This window comes from Morchella importuna (genome assembly GCF_003444635.1).
Source record: "Morchella importuna strain M04M26 chromosome Unknown Morimp01GS009, whole genome shotgun sequence".
Taxonomy (NCBI): Eukaryota; Fungi; Ascomycota; class Pezizomycetes; order Pezizales; family Morchellaceae; genus Morchella; species Morchella importuna.
The window spans coordinates 1,119,801-1,135,073 of record NW_025763406.1 but is presented as its reverse complement, the minus strand read 5'-3'; the positions used below and the strand labels follow the sequence as shown (position 1 = coordinate 1,135,073).

The window sequence follows — 15,273 nt, the reverse complement described above, 5'->3', positions numbered from 1 at the left end:
TTGTACATGTTTCTAGGAACATTTTCTGTGATTCTTGGAAGGGAGCCCACCTCCACAAGACCCTGAAGATCCCCTACCGGGGCCGGAGGGTACGGGCAGAGAAAGGGTGTGTAACGAACGTGGTAGCGAGAGTCGGCAAAAAAAGAGTGGAGGATAAACAAATCCTGTCCAGCGCCATATGAAGTGGAGGGTGAAGAAAGCAGAAAGATCGCCAGAGCCTCAGGAGAGGAGAGAGTGAGCGAGTGAGCATTCTCCAAGAGACCCTTCAAGGTTGATTGTGTCTCGGATTGGGCGGCGCATTGACGACATCGTACAGTACCGTGCGGCGAGTCTCGACGGTTGAACAACCCCAAATTGGGAAATTTATGGATATCTCTTTCTGTTTCTGTCATTTTAGTTCGGCCGTGGGTTGCAAACACCGCACGGATATTGCTGATTCGATTTTTTCTGGAACTCATAGGATGTTCGCAACCCACAGGCAACACCAAGGAGAGGCGGTCTAGCTAGCTAGCCTCTCAGGAAATTAAACGTTTAATGGGTGTCCTCACTCATGCACCTTCTGCAGCCTGCCTCGAGGGGGTGTAGTGATTTGGCTATAAAGTTCTTCCTTTCCCTCCTTCATTGTCGAAAAGCTCTCCATTCCAAAAAGCCAGTCCCTCAATTCATCCTATAATCACTACTACTACTCAACTTCCATTAAATACCTATCCCTACCAATTCACCTTCCAACTCCTAAAAAAAAAATCAAAATGTGCAACTTCAAGAACACCGTATTCACCTGTGGATGTGAGATCGAGGAGAACACCTCTGTTTGCGGATGGGTCAACGACGATATGTCAGAGTGCATGGCGAGCTCTCAGTCAGTTGACGTGCGTTCATCACGGACCTGCGGTACCAAGAAGTGCAAAAACGGCGGACTAGCTCTGTAAGTCACTTCTAATTGAGGACCCTTTCTGCTCTCACGACCATTATACTAATTGAGTATTGTAGCCACCCCGTCAAGACTGTAGATCTTGCACGTTCAAACAGCAATAGCAGCAGCAGCGGAGACGAGTGGGCCGACGAGACCCCATCACCAGAGCTATAAGCAACTCGAAAATAATAATTGGCCGCTGTGGAGGTGGAGGAGATGAGCAAGGACGATTTTAAATCGTACGGATTTGGGAGGAAAGGGTGCAGTTGGGTGACTTTGCTCTGGGAGCTGGAGTTTCTTTTGGGTACCTCTCATTTCGGATTTCTGTCTTTATTTTGGTGTTCTTTTTTGGTTACTGGTCCCATCACGAATTTCCTCGGATTGTATTTGTACTATTTTCTGTTCATTATCTAGGAGCGCTGCATTGGGAGAAAGGGATTTGATTTATTATCACCCTAACTTTGAATACCATATTATTTCAAAAGTTGACTATTTTTCCCTCTCTACTTTCGGTCTTCTCACCGGCAAATGGATCGTGCTGTGGTCCGAAAACCTGAGGAGTCAAGCATTTCTCTAATGGCGGTAGGGTACACGAGTCTACTGTATGAAATCTGTCAGTACTGCGCTGCCGTCCACTTGAAAGCGGGAAGAGTTGCTGGCAGCTGGACCCTGTCTGTGTGCAACCACCCTTGACGGTTAAGTGTGCATACACCACCCACATTGCACACCACACCACCACCATTTCAGTTTTTCGGTATCCATTTTCCTGGGGAGATTCTGTCGAAAACAGTGGGATGCGTACCGTTAATTTGTTTTTGCCATTGCTTTTACCGCCAACCCCGCAAAATGCAGTTCCTCGAGATGTTTAGGTACATATGTGGAGAGTACTTTGGGACGTTTCGCATTCTCTTTTTCTCGGCGAGGGGCGGGATTGGGTTTCCTCTTGAAAATATTACCATAAAACGAAATCTTGAGACCGATCGTTGCGATCCTAGTCCTTGATCCTCGATACGGAGAGGAGTCACACTTGCTTCTTTTCTTCATGGTGTTTGCTACAAACCGTACAGTTTATTAATTTTCTGGTGGTTGATTCCGGGGCAAGGCGCAAATATCCAGAGACAGAAGGCGTGTACGACCATCGTGAAAAGAAATTTAGAAAATCATTTCAAGTTACCGGCTCACAGGACCGATCCACCACCTCCGGGCCCATCATTTCCAATATACTGCTTTCTTACGCTTCAGCTCCTCTGCAGTAGTTCAATACGTGCTACAAGTCCTTTTTGCCGCTTCTGATGATATTACCGTTAGAAAGCGCGAGAGAGAAAGAGAGAAAAAAAAAAAAGACCTTCCACAGTGAGTGGGTGGCGTTATCAATTTTTTCAACTCTTTTTGCCGGTTTAGGTTTTGCCAATCGTCCGCGGGGCCTTGCTTCTTTCTTATCATGAGGCGAGGAGTCAATGAGTATGTAGGTAAGTAGCCTCCTGACACAACCGGAGCTGGATTCGCTGGGGCCTTGTGTTTTCTTTTCTTCGACGTCGCAGGCAGGAGGGTACAGCGAGAGGGAAAATTATTGTAGAAACAGGGGTCTAAAAACAGGGTTTCTATGGCTGGGCAAGCCAATAGGGCTCTTCCCATACTTCTACAATAATTTTACCTCACGCTGTATTGTCGGTGCTGTCGGATCCGGACAGGGCCGGCGGCGGGCGGCGGAGTGGGTAATGCTATGAGTTGAGTATTTATCTACTGGATAAGTATGTGCTGGATGTTTGAACTAAGATTTCCCGGGCTTGCTTTTTCTTGGTAGACGTACATATGGAGGTTGAGATTGTACTCTAGAGTAGATAGATCTACACTGTATAATTGAGGAACTATTGGTCGGGAAACTCCGTGTGTGCAGTACTCTGCTGTGTTTGGAATTGGAGCGTTTATTCAATTCCAGGAGAGGTCAATAGTTGTACAAAATAAGACCGTACTGTGTCTGCACTGAACGATCATTGGATCAGTTTTTTCCTTGGAACATAAATTTGATGCTAACGCAATGCTTCGCTGGCTAGCTAGGTGGGGACAAAACAATACATACTTCTCGTCTCTGTACCTCCTCACACAATTCGCACACTCCCCGTCAAATGAGCAATGCCAGAAACAAGCGCCATCAATCAATAAGCACCTATATATTAGGGCTGGCTACTAGTAGGCCACCACCCACCCACAAACTTCGGTTACCGCTGGCCATTCACAGCCTGTTTATCACCTCCCAACATAATTTCGCCGTATTCTGTCGATCGTTTACTCCTCCTCCTCCTCCTCTTCCTCCTCATCCTCCTCCGGTCATAGGCTCACGGAGAAGGTGAATTGTTGAAAACTAATTTTCTTGCTTCGAGGAGTGATGGAGGGAGGTATAATGGCTGAGTGATATATGCCTGCAGAACTGTGATCGGTGGGACGAGTGGTTCTCTGTGTGATGCTGAGAGAGTGGTGAAAAAGACTGATTATCACGACAGAGCAAGATGTTGTGGGAATTTTATAGATAGAAAAGAGTGCGGCATATTTCCCCATCAATATGATGAACGTCGATCACGAGGGTGGCTAACCGAAGGATCGTCACTGGCAGATCTTACACACCTGTCGTGAACAAATATATCTAAGTGTTCCAAAATCACATTACCGTTGCCTCAGTACAATGTATCACAGTGAAGTTAGTTACATGATGGGAAGACAAGTTACCAAATCCTCGCCAAGCGTCACAGGAGATCAATCGGAAACTGCCAAGGCCAGCCCCACTAACTACCCCACGTCACGTCGTCCAATCCCCCGTAAAGGATACTGCCACTAACGCTCCATCCACATCTCGTCCATCACATCGTGCCACCCAGTAGATTCTTGAAGCGATCTATTGGCGGTGATATCATAGTAATCAATTCACGATGTCTCAGATGGAACTAGATGTTGGCCATCAACACGAGCTCGACCATGGAATAAACCCATACGAGGATCCTGAAGAGCACCAGGCTGCGGTTTCTTCTTTATACTCGTATCTGTAAGTAAACCCTCACCTATAAAGGACTATCTTAGCTAACGCCGCTGTCAGTCTCTACCGTCGCGCTGCCCACCGTAATTTAACACACCGCCGGCGAAATGCCTTCTATAACCTTCCATGTGCACACCAAGATCTTCTTCAAAAGCTCCCCATCTCGTATCTTAAGAAATTGGATATGGTAGACGATGCGATCGAGCACAATGCACTCCTCTCTGAAGCGATATTCCGTACAGCTGGTGAATCGTTTGGCATTGATATCCCATCGGACAAGGAGGGTAAGAAGGCACTGGAGAAGATGGTGACGCCTGAAGACCTGGATAAGGTTAGGAGCACTATCAAGCAATTCTATCGAGATTGGAGTGCGGAAGGAGCAGTGGAAAGGGATGTGTGTTACGGCCCAGTTATGAAAGAACTGGAAGAGAGATATGGTGCATTGGGAAGTGGGGAAAAGTAAGCCTTTTTTTTTTTTTTTTAGGAAAGCAAGATCCAGGAAATTCTTCCGGAAATTAGTTCTGATGGTTGTTGGATAGAGCAGGTATCAGGGTCTTGGTTCCCGGGGCTGGGCTAGGCAGGCTGGCATTTGATATTGCAATAGCAGGTAAGGAAACGATTTTCCGTCTTGTTTTTGGCCTCAGCTTACGTCAAATCAGGTTTTAGTGCTCAGGGAAATGAATTCTCTTATCATCAGCTTATGGCCTCCAACTTTATCCTCAACCAGTTAGTTCTCCCACATACATACACTTACACGTCACTAACACCCTCCAGCTCCAGTAAAGCCAATGAGTTCGTTCTCCACCCCTTTATTAACACCTTCTCCAACCACAAGTCTGTTACCAACCAACTACGGCCCGTCCTCATCCCAGACGTCCACCCAGCGTCTCTTCTTGCCACGACGGATGACCGCTTCTCCATGAGCGCCAGCGACTTCATATCCGGCTACAGAGGCCCCGAGTCGGCCGGAACATTCGAAGTATGTGCCACCGTGTTTTTCATCGACACAGCTCCCAATTTATGTGCATACCTCGAAACAATTCGGAATCTCCTCGTCCCAGGCGGCGTGTGGATCAACTTTGGCCCGCTCCTATGGCACTACGAGGACCACCGTCCGCCAAAAAGGGAAGAAGGAGATGGCAGCTTCGAGATATCTCTTGAGGAAGTGCTGGAGCTGATTCCCGCTTACGGATTCAAGATTGTCAAGAGAGGCAAGGGGAATACCGCGTATGTGGGTGACGGTATGAGCATGCTGACTCACTCCTACGAGGCTGAGTTTTGGGTTGCGGAGAAAATTTAGCGTATAATTCTAGAGCTATAAAAGATTTCCCTTCTTTTTTTCTTTCTATTTTCCTCATTGCTCATGACGAGGGTGGATATTTAGCATGGCCTTTAAGTACATATCTACCTTTTTTTTTTTTTTATTTTATTTAGATTCCTGGCGTATATACACTGCATGATATCCCTCCCTCTATTTCCACTTCACATTTTAGCAGGTTTGAACGAAAAATTTAAGAAGTTCCCGGAATGGCACCTTTAGAATAAAAGATTCCAACTAGAGAAGCATGTGGTAGTGACGTTTTTATGTGCACCAAAAGGATGGAGTTTAGAAGGCTTTCAACCATTATCAAATACAGTAACTATAGTGTAGCACTTAAAGAATGATCAACTCGCAGATACCCGCGTCGCCGGATTGAAGCTGCTCAGATAAAAAAGGTAATTGATCTGAATACTACAAAAAGGTGAACTCTTATTGGCTGCCAGATCACCGGCTGCGAGTATGTTTGTCAGATTGTCCCAAATTCAATTCTCTCGGCCTTGTGAACTTTTAATACCCTTACTATTTTCTGCCTACTCTAATTGCGAACGCCAAGGCGTCTTAAACAGCGAATTATGGGGGGAGTGGAGATGCCGTTGCCCTAACAGCGCGCCTACAGCTTACAGCTCGTGGTAAGGAACATACACTAGACACGGTGTGTGTTGATTTCAAGGAATTGCCTATCAAAGGCGTATTCATCACTAACGAATAATCACGTATTGCACACAAGACTCAGTAAACTCAAGACAAGATTGGGTTTAACTTATTCACTAAATAAAACCAAAAGGCTTAATTACTAAAATGCAATAATGATGACCCTACAATACAGAGAAACCCATGGGATCCGCCCATAAAACCAAAGCAAAAAAAAAAAAAAAAAAAAAGAGGAAAAAAAAGTAGAAACACCGCGTATTTATCGTATCATGTCACCAGCATACCCTTCATCCCGAGATAACCCACATTAACCCTTGTTACATTCGTATATCATCTACGCCCAGTATTCACCAAACAACCACCTGTTGAGAAGCTCCAAAGAGGCCTCGGGCTGGTTGTAGGGCATCATGTGTCCGGCCTGGTAGACTCTGGCGAAAGTGAAGTTGTTGGAAGACTTCATCTGACCCTTCTCCTCGTAACCGACCATAAAGGGTGCAAGGGGCTCCTTGTTGAACTGCTTCTTTCCGTGCCACTCAAGAGCCTCAGTCCAGGCGTGGTTTCCGAGCCAGTTGCAAATGAAATCGGCGTCACCAGCGTAGATCAAGACAGGGATCTTCTCAAGGAGAGGAGGAATGAATGTGTGGAATGGCTTCATCCAATCACCACCGAGGAGGAAGTTACGATTGATGTTGAAGTTGCAAGACTCGTATGAGGAAACCTCGGCACCGAGAGAAGACATGACTTCCTCCTTGTTCAAGTACTTTTGAATCCAGCCCATCTCAGAGTAACAAAGGTTGTCGGTGTCCTCGCACTTGCCACGGATGTCGTAGACGTTTCTTCCGGTGTTCTGGTAAGATCGCATCATGGCGTTGTTGCAGTAGATAGAGGCAGGGACACAAGACCAAACAGAGCCAGACTTGTAGCAGTTGTCAATCATGGAAGCACAGCGGGGGTAGGCATCATCCATAGCCTGGCACTCAGACTCGCTGAGGACAGACGGGTATCCACCCTCACCGCAAGCCATGGGGCGGTAGTAGTTGTACTGTGTCTTTCCATCGGTAAGACCGTTACCAATCAGGACAGACTTGAGGTTGATGTTGCGGTCCTCGTGTTCGAGGATCTCAGTCGCAAACTGGGGAATGTAATGTCCGGCATAAGATTCACCAGCAATGTGGAAGTCCTGAGCGGAGTACTCGGGGAATTGGTTGAAGAACATGGTCAAGAACGCGTAAACGTCCTTTCCAGCGGCCTGGGTGCTGGAAACCTCACTGGAAGAGTAAGAGTATCCAACATTAACGGGCTGGTCAAGGAAGATAACCGACGCGTTAGAGTTCCATGAGTATGGGTTGTCAACGGTGTGGATCTTCGCGTTGATCGACGCAGGGCCAAGCTCCATGAAGAGCCCAGTAAGCGACGAACATCCAGGGCCACCGTTGAGCCACAAGACTACGGGGTCGTTCTTGGGGTCATTGCGAGACTCAAAGAACCCTGTGTTATAAACGTAAGCGATTGCTCGGTAAATATTCGCAGAAAGTGGTACTTACAAAAGAAGAAATGCTTGTCGTCATCGTCGACATCAAGGTACCCAGAGTACTGCTTAATGTCTTCGTCGATTCCAAGACCATTAGGCTTCTTGATCCTCAACTTCGTCCCCTTGAGTTTCTCGTGGCCACCGATCTTGCTTCCAAGGGCGGACACAACATCGTTGCCCTCGACAACGTAATCCCACTTGTTGTCGGGGATCTTCTTGACGCCAGACTTTGGCTTACTCTTGTTGAGCAACGCCTGCACCGCGGAGATGGTGTCCTCGGGATACAACTCAGCGATACGGTTCCATGCCGTAATGGCCTCGGCAGTGTGCTCCCCACCAAGGGCAGAAAGCTGCTCCTGGATCTGGGCAATGGATGGAGAGAGAGCAGAGGAAGACTTGGAAGAGGCAATGAGGGGGTTCTGCTCAGTGTTGGGGAAGAAGGCGTATGCCCCACCGGCTAAGGAGAGGGCCGCAACGGAAGCTACCGAAAGCTTCATGATGTGTTTATGCAAAGAGTGGATGGGGTTCTTTGGTAGTTGATGGTGATGTTATTGGGGGGGGGAGATGAACCAACAAAGAGTTCTTCTACTATGGGGGGGGAAGGTTGGATGATGTGTGCAGACGAAGGTTTTCGAGCAGAGCTGGAGAAGAAAGCGAAGAGGAGGAGGGAACGACGCGGGTTTTGTGTCTCGACCTACGCGGCGGATGACTGATGCGAACGAGCCCACGATCGCTGCCAAACCTGGGGACATGGGCACTGATTGGGTTTGGGGGTTTGGGGGGGGGGGAACAGGATTAACCTCGTCCCGTAGAAGGCTACAGCTAGGGGGGGAGGTGTGTGGCTAGAAAGAAAGGCTCCCAGATAATGACGCATGATATCCAGTAACATCGAGCCAATCAGCACTCAGATGGAAGATGTGGGTGCCCAGCCTCCGGGTCTGAGATGTTCCCCAGATAACGGTGCGCAGGATAACGCAGGTCCCGGCTGGGCTACGACAGCGCTCGGGCCGACCACACACACAGCACGGTGCCTATCATAATCAGGCTGCTATCAGCCGAGAGAACCCTTCCGGGCAGATTTCCGTGCAGCTTGCATGCTTGTGGTTCCTTTCACAAAGTAAAGTACTCCACTCTACCTACTCTGGAGTGAGTACCCACGAGCCTCTCTTCTCTCTCTTTCTCTCTCTTTTCATGAGCTGGAGTCACCGTATGGCTAGGGTAAAACCCAGACTTCACCCCCAGGGTTGGTTGAGACAGCAGGGTTTCCAGTTTCACGCGGAGTCTTGTGATCATGGGATGTCGTGGCTCGTTATCAGCCCCCTAATCCGGTTCGCGTTGTTGTTTGCGCCACAGACAGCCCCGGTCGCGAGCTGCCTAACGCGGATCTCTAGCGCTAGCTATTCCCAGTTGAGACCGAGACCAGGAATCAAGGTTTAGGACATCCGTCTGGATTGGATGGGATTCAAAACAAGCCGAAGCCCTCAACCCTAAGTAAGCTGTGCCCAAGGCCTGTCCTGTCTCCCAGGTTGCGGATAACAAGCCAATCGGAAACAATTACTCATTCGACGAGTACGTGTTGAGGCCTGAGCCATTGTATTTACGTTGGCTACGTAGGTGCTCTACTTACGGTACTTTACGAGTCTATGTTGGGGAGGAGGCACATACTCCGGTTATGTATATACCCACATACATAGACCGGGAGCTGGATCGAGATCACTGGATGCGGTAGTAGGCACGACGTTCCTGGGCTCAGGGGAAGCCCAATATCGATTGGCTGGATATATATGAAGGCATATTCGAGAAGTCCCCGATAGAACATCCGAGATAAGGGGAAGGCACGCGACCAGCAGAGTGGTGGGCGCTTTATGTGCGTACCTACATTGACATAGTCTATCGGTTTTAGGGTAGCATGTACCTACTCTACTATAGGTAAGGGTTTGATTGGAATCAAGGGAGTACCTACTCCAGCCCGTAAGGTCTGCATGTGGGTGCTAACCTGTTAAGCTGCCAGATCCAAATAGAGTATCTTACCTAAATGATCTAGCTATGTAGCTAAGTCCACAATACTTGAAGGGATCTGAATGCTGAATGCAGCTTTATCAACGCGTCAACACTACTAGGACCCAGGGACGATATTGAAGAAGGACCAGATGCCCATTAATTTGTTTGAGCAGATGCAATGAATTATGGAGACCGATATAAAACAAAGAATCAAAAGAAACTCCGGTTCGCATTTTATTTATCCACCATGGAATACCTAAGAAAACAAAAAACAAGAAACCCAAAATCTATCCCTCATGCACAACCTATCACCAAACAGTCAGTCAAGCTCTCAAAATCAACACCAGGAAATAATCAAGGTCCACAACTCACCGCAGTGTCCAACACTTCGACTCTTCCTTTTCCTTTCGTCTCCTGCCCAACCAGGTCAACCAGTCCCTTATATCTCCCAGGCTCCACAAAGCCAACACACTCCCAGTTACCACCCTCATACCCCTCCTCCTCGACCTCCTCCACAAACTCCTCAACCTTCTCCTTAACCCTCTTAACACAGACAATTCTCAACCTCATGCGCGCCCTCGCAATCCTCACCGGCTGGTGATACACAAGCGCCTTGATGGCCTCCAGCGCCTGCGCCTTACTGCTCTTCTTATCCGTGACGCCATGCCACGCCGGCACGCCCTCCTCATCGCTCTTCCGCGAACTCAGCTCCTGCAGCGCCTTCTCGACCATGGTCCCCGTGTAGACGCGCTTCGTCTCCGGGTCGACACACATGTTTGCGACCAGCGATATGACCTCGTTGTGGACCATCTCGAGCTTCGCATTGCGCTCCTTCTCGCCGACTTGCAGCTCGCCCTTCTGCAGGATCTCGAGGATGATGTCGGAGAGCTGTGTGGAGGCGCCAAAGGACTTTTGTAGGTCGGCGTGCGGTGCGACGGCGCCCTTGGAGACGTTTGTGAAGACTTGGTGGATCTGAAGGACTTCGTCGAGGTCGGTTTCGCTAGTAGGTGGGTTAGTAGGTAGGGGGTGGTAGGTGGGGAGAGGATACTTACACGCCGGAACGGTACTCGAGGACTTTATTCTTGTAGCAGGCGATTTCGTAGCGCTTTTTGCCTATGGGTTGTTAGTTATTGGGCGAAACCGATAGTGCGGGGGGGTCGCGGGTACCTTTTTTCATTTTGACGACAGCAACATTCGTCAGTTTGATCTGGTTTGAGGGCTGCTATGGCGTTAATACTGATTTTTAGGGCTGGCCTGACTGAGAGAGAGCGCTTACTTGGTTAATCGGCATCGTGCTTGTTTCCGGTGTGTATATTCTCGTGGGAAACAGTTATGGTGGGGGGAGTGAAGTGTTTGTAGCGGGGTTGGTGTTGAAATGTCGAAGAGAAAGAAAATGGGCTGTCGGAGGTGCGTCAGTGCCAAGAGTTGGTAAGCGTCTATGCCCTGGACGGAAAGTTCTACGGGGTGAGAAGTTATGATTACTATCGATACATGACGGTTATGGCTCATAGTGCACCATGGTACTCATCCAGCCCAGACATAAAGCCCAAAAACCCCAGCCTAATCATCGATACGGGACACCTCTATAGCCCTCATGTCTACATGACCTTATATAGACTTTACCGACTGACTAACCAGCCTTGTTGGGAAATATGATCCAGAATTCAATTGTCAACTGTCAATCTTATGTTTCTGTTTTCCCGCTAGACGATAAGGGCTTTTATCAACACTTTGCCAAATTAGTCCCCTAAAAGATACACCTTACTACGACAGTCCAAAGCGAAATCACAATGCATCACCCACACCCGTCACAAAATATCACTGAATATAAATCCTTCATCTGAACTTTGGAGCACTCGCTATTTTGAAACCCAGAACCGTAAAATTTATACACAGAAAAACCCGCGCTGAACTTTTGCTTCCCTTCTTTGTTCGCACATAGGGACCACACAACAATCATATAGCGCTCAACATCTTTGATTTGTGTACACTATATAATTTTTTTTATTCCCACTACCATGCGCACACAACCCAAAGAAAAGAAAGAAGAAATAGAAATCGTTTAACCCTTCTTCTTGGACACACCAACGGTGCGACCACGACGGCCTGTTCACAAACTTCATGTCAGCCAATCTTCCTCCCCATAGAACCACGCTCAGCGGGGAGAACGTACCGGTAGTCTTGGTGTGTTGACCCCTGACACGGAGACCCCAGTAGTGTCTGAGACCTCTGTGGGCACGGATCTTCTTCAGCCTCTCCAAGTCCTCACGCATCTTGTTGTCGAGGGCGTTGGCAAGGATCTGGGTGTCCTTTCCGTCGACGATGTCACGCTGCCTGTTCAAGAACCAGGTGGGGATCTTGTACTGGGTGGGGTTCTGGATGATCGTCACGATACGCTCGAGCTCTTCGGTGGTGAGCTCACCGGCACTGGAGAAGAGGAAATGTTAGATATGGTGCAGATATGAAAAGGCAAAGGAAGCTATTACCGCTTGTTGAGATCAACATCGGCCTTCTTGCAGACCAAGTTGGAGTATCTACGACCGACACCCTTTATCTTGGTGAGGGCGTACATAACCTTCTGCTTTCCGTCAACATTGGTGTTGAGAAGACGGAGCTATTGAAAATGCTGTTAGCTTCTGTATCGCCCAAACTTCTCGATCCGTTCCATATTCTCCGTTTATTTGCCGTAGCGAGATGCGGAGGTGTCGGAATCTCCAGAATGAGGCTGGGGCTGTAAGAGGCGACTTACAATGAACTGGAAGTTCGACTTCTCGCCGGCGACGAGAGACCTATTAATACCACCAGTATCGTTAGCACGCCATTTCCCCAATCCGTTGTTTTTCGTTTCCTCATGTCCCCCCTTCCACCTCAATCAACCCGCTGCAACCACCACAAAGCACTTCCCCATCCCATCGTCTCTCTCCCAGACCAATTCCATCCCATCCCAGCCGAACCAGAAAACACGGAGAGAAATCCTTACATATTGGGCGAGCTGTTTTGGTAATTCGGCGTCGGGCCCTTTAGGTTGGTGTGGTGGGTTGTCGAGTCGTTTGTAGATTGAAATTTTGGAGTAACTGGGAGTCGCTGTTGTTACGGTTGTGTGGTTGCAGTTGACGGAGTGTGGAATGGGACTGTTGCGGGGTTGGTGCCCTTATCGCATCTAATCTAATCTGATGATCAACCAGTCATACTTGGCGGCCTGAACTTTCCCCTGGTTTTGAGAGCAATCATTATAGCGACATTGCTTCCAACCATATCTTCCTACGAATTATGAGATGTGAAATGTTCCCTTTGTTTCAGCTGAAAGAACCTAGAATAGGTAACGGGCACTGGCTGCCTTACGCTGGTACCAGCCGGGGTCAATGATCACATTAGCTGCAATTATGCCTATTAACTACATGTAATATCCTCTTGAATCATCGCTAAACGATCTCGTTAAGATTAAAGCTATCTGCATGAAGATACATTCCACCGCCCTATTTATTTATTTACTTATTTACCATCTGTTCGATTGCCTGATATTGTATGAGTGGCTGTGTACAGCCGCATTCGAAAAGTATTGGCACCCTACTATATTGAGTCGTTCATGAATTGTGGCCCACCAAAAACCATGGCACTCGCGCATACTCAACTTATTGATAGGTATGACCGCAATAGAGACATTGCAGCTCTCTCTGGCAATTGTCTCGAATATGAGAATTGAAAAGCAGAAAGGACTGCCTCGTGAGTTTGGCTCGGAGGTGCCAATACTTTTCAAATGCGGCTGTACATACATGTATGTAGGTACATGTAGCTACGGAAGGTGTTGTCAGTTCCGCGATTTGGAGGATATCAGCTCAAAGGGATATAAATACGGTACTGTACCAAGTACTGATCCAGATAATCTTCTAAGTCATACAAGATGCCGCAACAAAAGCAAATACTCCTTCTCGACCTCCCTAACGAGCTCCTTTATGAGATCGTCCGCTATGTTAAAAACCCAAAGGATCTCCTGATGACTTGTCATCAATTCTACAGCATCGTTTACCCGCGCTTTCCCGAATTATTCTCCGCAAATTGCATATACCCTACGTTAATGCTTCATTGGGCCATCGTTGCCCGCAACGAAGCTCTCTTCCGCCGCTTGTTTACCCATATTCCTTATCCTGTCACCTTTTTCGACCCCCCCCCCCCCGGACAACCATGGCAAGATATTACCCACTGTAGATGACGTTGATGAAATTACGGCCCTTGTTATGGCGAGACCTACGACGATAAGACTAGAACAACGCATTCCCCGCGGGAGCCAGCCTTATCCCTTTTATCGTTGGAGATTCAGGGGCGAGCACGTCGATACTGCGCTCATGCATGCTGTACGTATCGAAAATGTGAAGATGGTTAAACATTTTACCGAGACGTTGAATCCTGCGGCGATGTTCCGTTCCCGAAGCTCGGACCTTCCATTTGATACCGCCATGTCTAAGTTCGAAAACAACAAAACCGATACCAACTACATCGCGATCTTAAAGATATTATTCAAGACTGTCCATATAAAGCACTACGTGCGTTGCCAGGGACGCTTCTGTACACCACTGTCTTGTGCGGTGCTGCACAATTTCGAGGATGAAGTGAGAGAATTGGTGTCGAGGAAGGCCTCGTTCGAAGACACGGACGGCTGGGGGCTCACGCCCTTGACGACGGCAATTTTGGCAAATAATGATGAGATGCAAAGCTTTTGATTGAGCTCAATCCTATGTCTTTTTTGAAGAAGACAAGATGCACGGTGGCAATGGCAAGGGAAAATGGCAACGAGAGTCTGGCTAGATATATGATAGCTGAGTCGTTTCGTCTGACTGGTGTTGACAGGGTGTATGGGTGGGGTGCACTTCATATGGCAGTAAAGGATAAGGACGAGGGGCTAGTGGGAGAGCTATTGGGGAAAGGTGTGGACGTTAATGCGCAGGACAACAACGGTAGAACTCCACTTCATCTGGCGGTAAACGATGAGGAAGTATCCACTGTCATAGTGATGCTTCTGATCAAGAACAGTGCCAAAGTCTCTGCGAAGGATTATCGCGGTAAAACACCCCTCCATCTTGCGACACACCAGTTTTCTCTCTCGGCCGTGAGGATCTTACTACATGCAGGGGCAGATGTCAACGCGAAGGATAGACATGGGAATGGGCCTTTGGAAATTGCGCAAAAACTGGCGTATACGGATCCGGAGAATTATCAGGATATTTCTTCGATATTGACCTATGGTGGTGCTATTCCAAGCAGAGATGGACATTATGTGTCTTCAGTCGGGGTTATTCCATGATCCAGGAACAGGCGGCTGGAAGCCCTAGGACGGCAATAGATTACATGTAGTTCATTCTGGAGGAGATATCTTACACACTTAATCTAATCTCACTCAAAGACTCTTTATCAGTACAAATTAAGGTTAGATTGAAAATGAATAAATCAGTCGAGAAACATCTGCTGTATATACATCGAGTGAGGATGGGTGACGATAGCAACAACCCTAACCCTATCGCCCTGATAAGGCCTCGCTAAAGAAATTAAGTCTAACTTAGTTTATGTTCAGCCGCACCTACATCTTATGACCCTTACAGCCAGACAGAGAGGTTCCTACAGCTTCAGCTTATGTTTTCACTCAATATCCATATCTATCACACGGTACTGTAGGTGATACATATCTCACAGCTTACCGAGTCAAAAAAAGGCAAGAATAGCGGGGTTGCACTCGAACACCGCCCCGCCGGCCGCCAAAAATAGCCACATGGAACAAGCGGACAGCCAAGACTAAGGCTGAAACGGTAACGACAGGGACCGGGGAGAGGTTTGCT

At 48.0% G+C, this 15,273-nt stretch overlaps 8 protein-coding genes across 8 annotated transcripts; 4 read left to right on the top strand and 4 right to left on the bottom strand.

The window, feature by feature from the left end:
• Positions 1-749: 749 nt before the first annotated feature.
• LAJ45_04075 (uncharacterized protein) lies at positions 750-1,087 on the top strand (the record flags this gene model as incomplete). Its single annotated transcript, XM_046113656.1, has 2 exons — positions 750-925; positions 991-1,087. The coding sequence occupies 2 exons, from the start codon at positions 750-752 to the stop codon at positions 1,085-1,087; spliced, it is 273 nt and encodes a 90-aa protein (XP_045973385.1).
• Positions 1,088-1,391: 304 nt separating this feature from the next.
• LAJ45_04074 (uncharacterized protein) lies at positions 1,392-1,957 on the bottom strand (the record flags this gene model as incomplete). Its single annotated transcript, XM_046113655.1, has 3 exons — positions 1,392-1,513; positions 1,716-1,737; positions 1,802-1,957. 3 exons carry the CDS (start codon positions 1,955-1,957, stop codon positions 1,392-1,394), a joined length of 300 nt encoding a protein of 99 aa, XP_045973384.1.
• A 1,880-nt stretch (positions 1,958-3,837) lies between these two features.
• On the top strand, positions 3,838-5,241 carry LAJ45_04073 (uncharacterized protein; the record flags this gene model as incomplete). Its single annotated transcript, XM_046113654.1, has 5 exons — positions 3,838-3,950; positions 4,002-4,400; positions 4,481-4,548; positions 4,601-4,667; positions 4,716-5,241. The coding sequence occupies 5 exons, from the start codon at positions 3,838-3,840 to the stop codon at positions 5,239-5,241; spliced, it is 1,173 nt and encodes a 390-aa protein (XP_045973383.1).
• A 1,006-nt stretch (positions 5,242-6,247) lies between these two features.
• On the bottom strand, positions 6,248-7,941 carry LAJ45_04072 (uncharacterized protein; the record flags this gene model as incomplete). The annotated part of the gene is made up of 2 exons (XM_046113653.1): positions 6,248-7,401; positions 7,458-7,941. 2 exons carry the CDS (start codon positions 7,939-7,941, stop codon positions 6,248-6,250), a joined length of 1,638 nt encoding a protein of 545 aa, XP_045973382.1.
• Positions 7,942-9,732: 1,791 nt separating this feature from the next.
• Positions 9,733-10,736, bottom strand: LAJ45_04071 (uncharacterized protein; the record flags this gene model as incomplete). The annotated part of the gene is made up of 5 exons (XM_046113652.1): positions 9,733-9,750; positions 9,818-10,445; positions 10,498-10,558; positions 10,613-10,664; positions 10,722-10,736. The coding sequence occupies 5 exons, from the start codon at positions 10,734-10,736 to the stop codon at positions 9,733-9,735; spliced, it is 774 nt and encodes a 257-aa protein (XP_045973381.1).
• A 771-nt stretch (positions 10,737-11,507) lies between these two features.
• Positions 11,508-12,676, bottom strand: LAJ45_04070 (uncharacterized protein; the record flags this gene model as incomplete). The annotated part of the gene is made up of 6 exons (XM_046113651.1): positions 11,508-11,551; positions 11,619-11,872; positions 11,932-12,059; positions 12,195-12,234; positions 12,426-12,519; positions 12,637-12,676. The coding sequence occupies 6 exons, from the start codon at positions 12,674-12,676 to the stop codon at positions 11,508-11,510; spliced, it is 600 nt and encodes a 199-aa protein (XP_045973380.1).
• A 1,004-nt stretch (positions 12,677-13,680) lies between these two features.
• On the top strand, positions 13,681-14,163 carry LAJ45_04069 (uncharacterized protein; the record flags this gene model as incomplete). Its single annotated transcript, XM_046113650.1, has 1 exon — positions 13,681-14,163. The coding sequence occupies one exon, from the start codon at positions 13,681-13,683 to the stop codon at positions 14,161-14,163; it is 483 nt and encodes a 160-aa protein (XP_045973379.1).
• A 50-nt stretch (positions 14,164-14,213) lies between these two features.
• On the top strand, positions 14,214-14,744 carry LAJ45_04068 (uncharacterized protein; the record flags this gene model as incomplete). The annotated part of the gene is made up of 1 exon (XM_046113649.1): positions 14,214-14,744. The coding sequence occupies one exon, from the start codon at positions 14,214-14,216 to the stop codon at positions 14,742-14,744; it is 531 nt and encodes a 176-aa protein (XP_045973378.1).
• Positions 14,745-15,273: the final 529 nt, after the last annotated feature.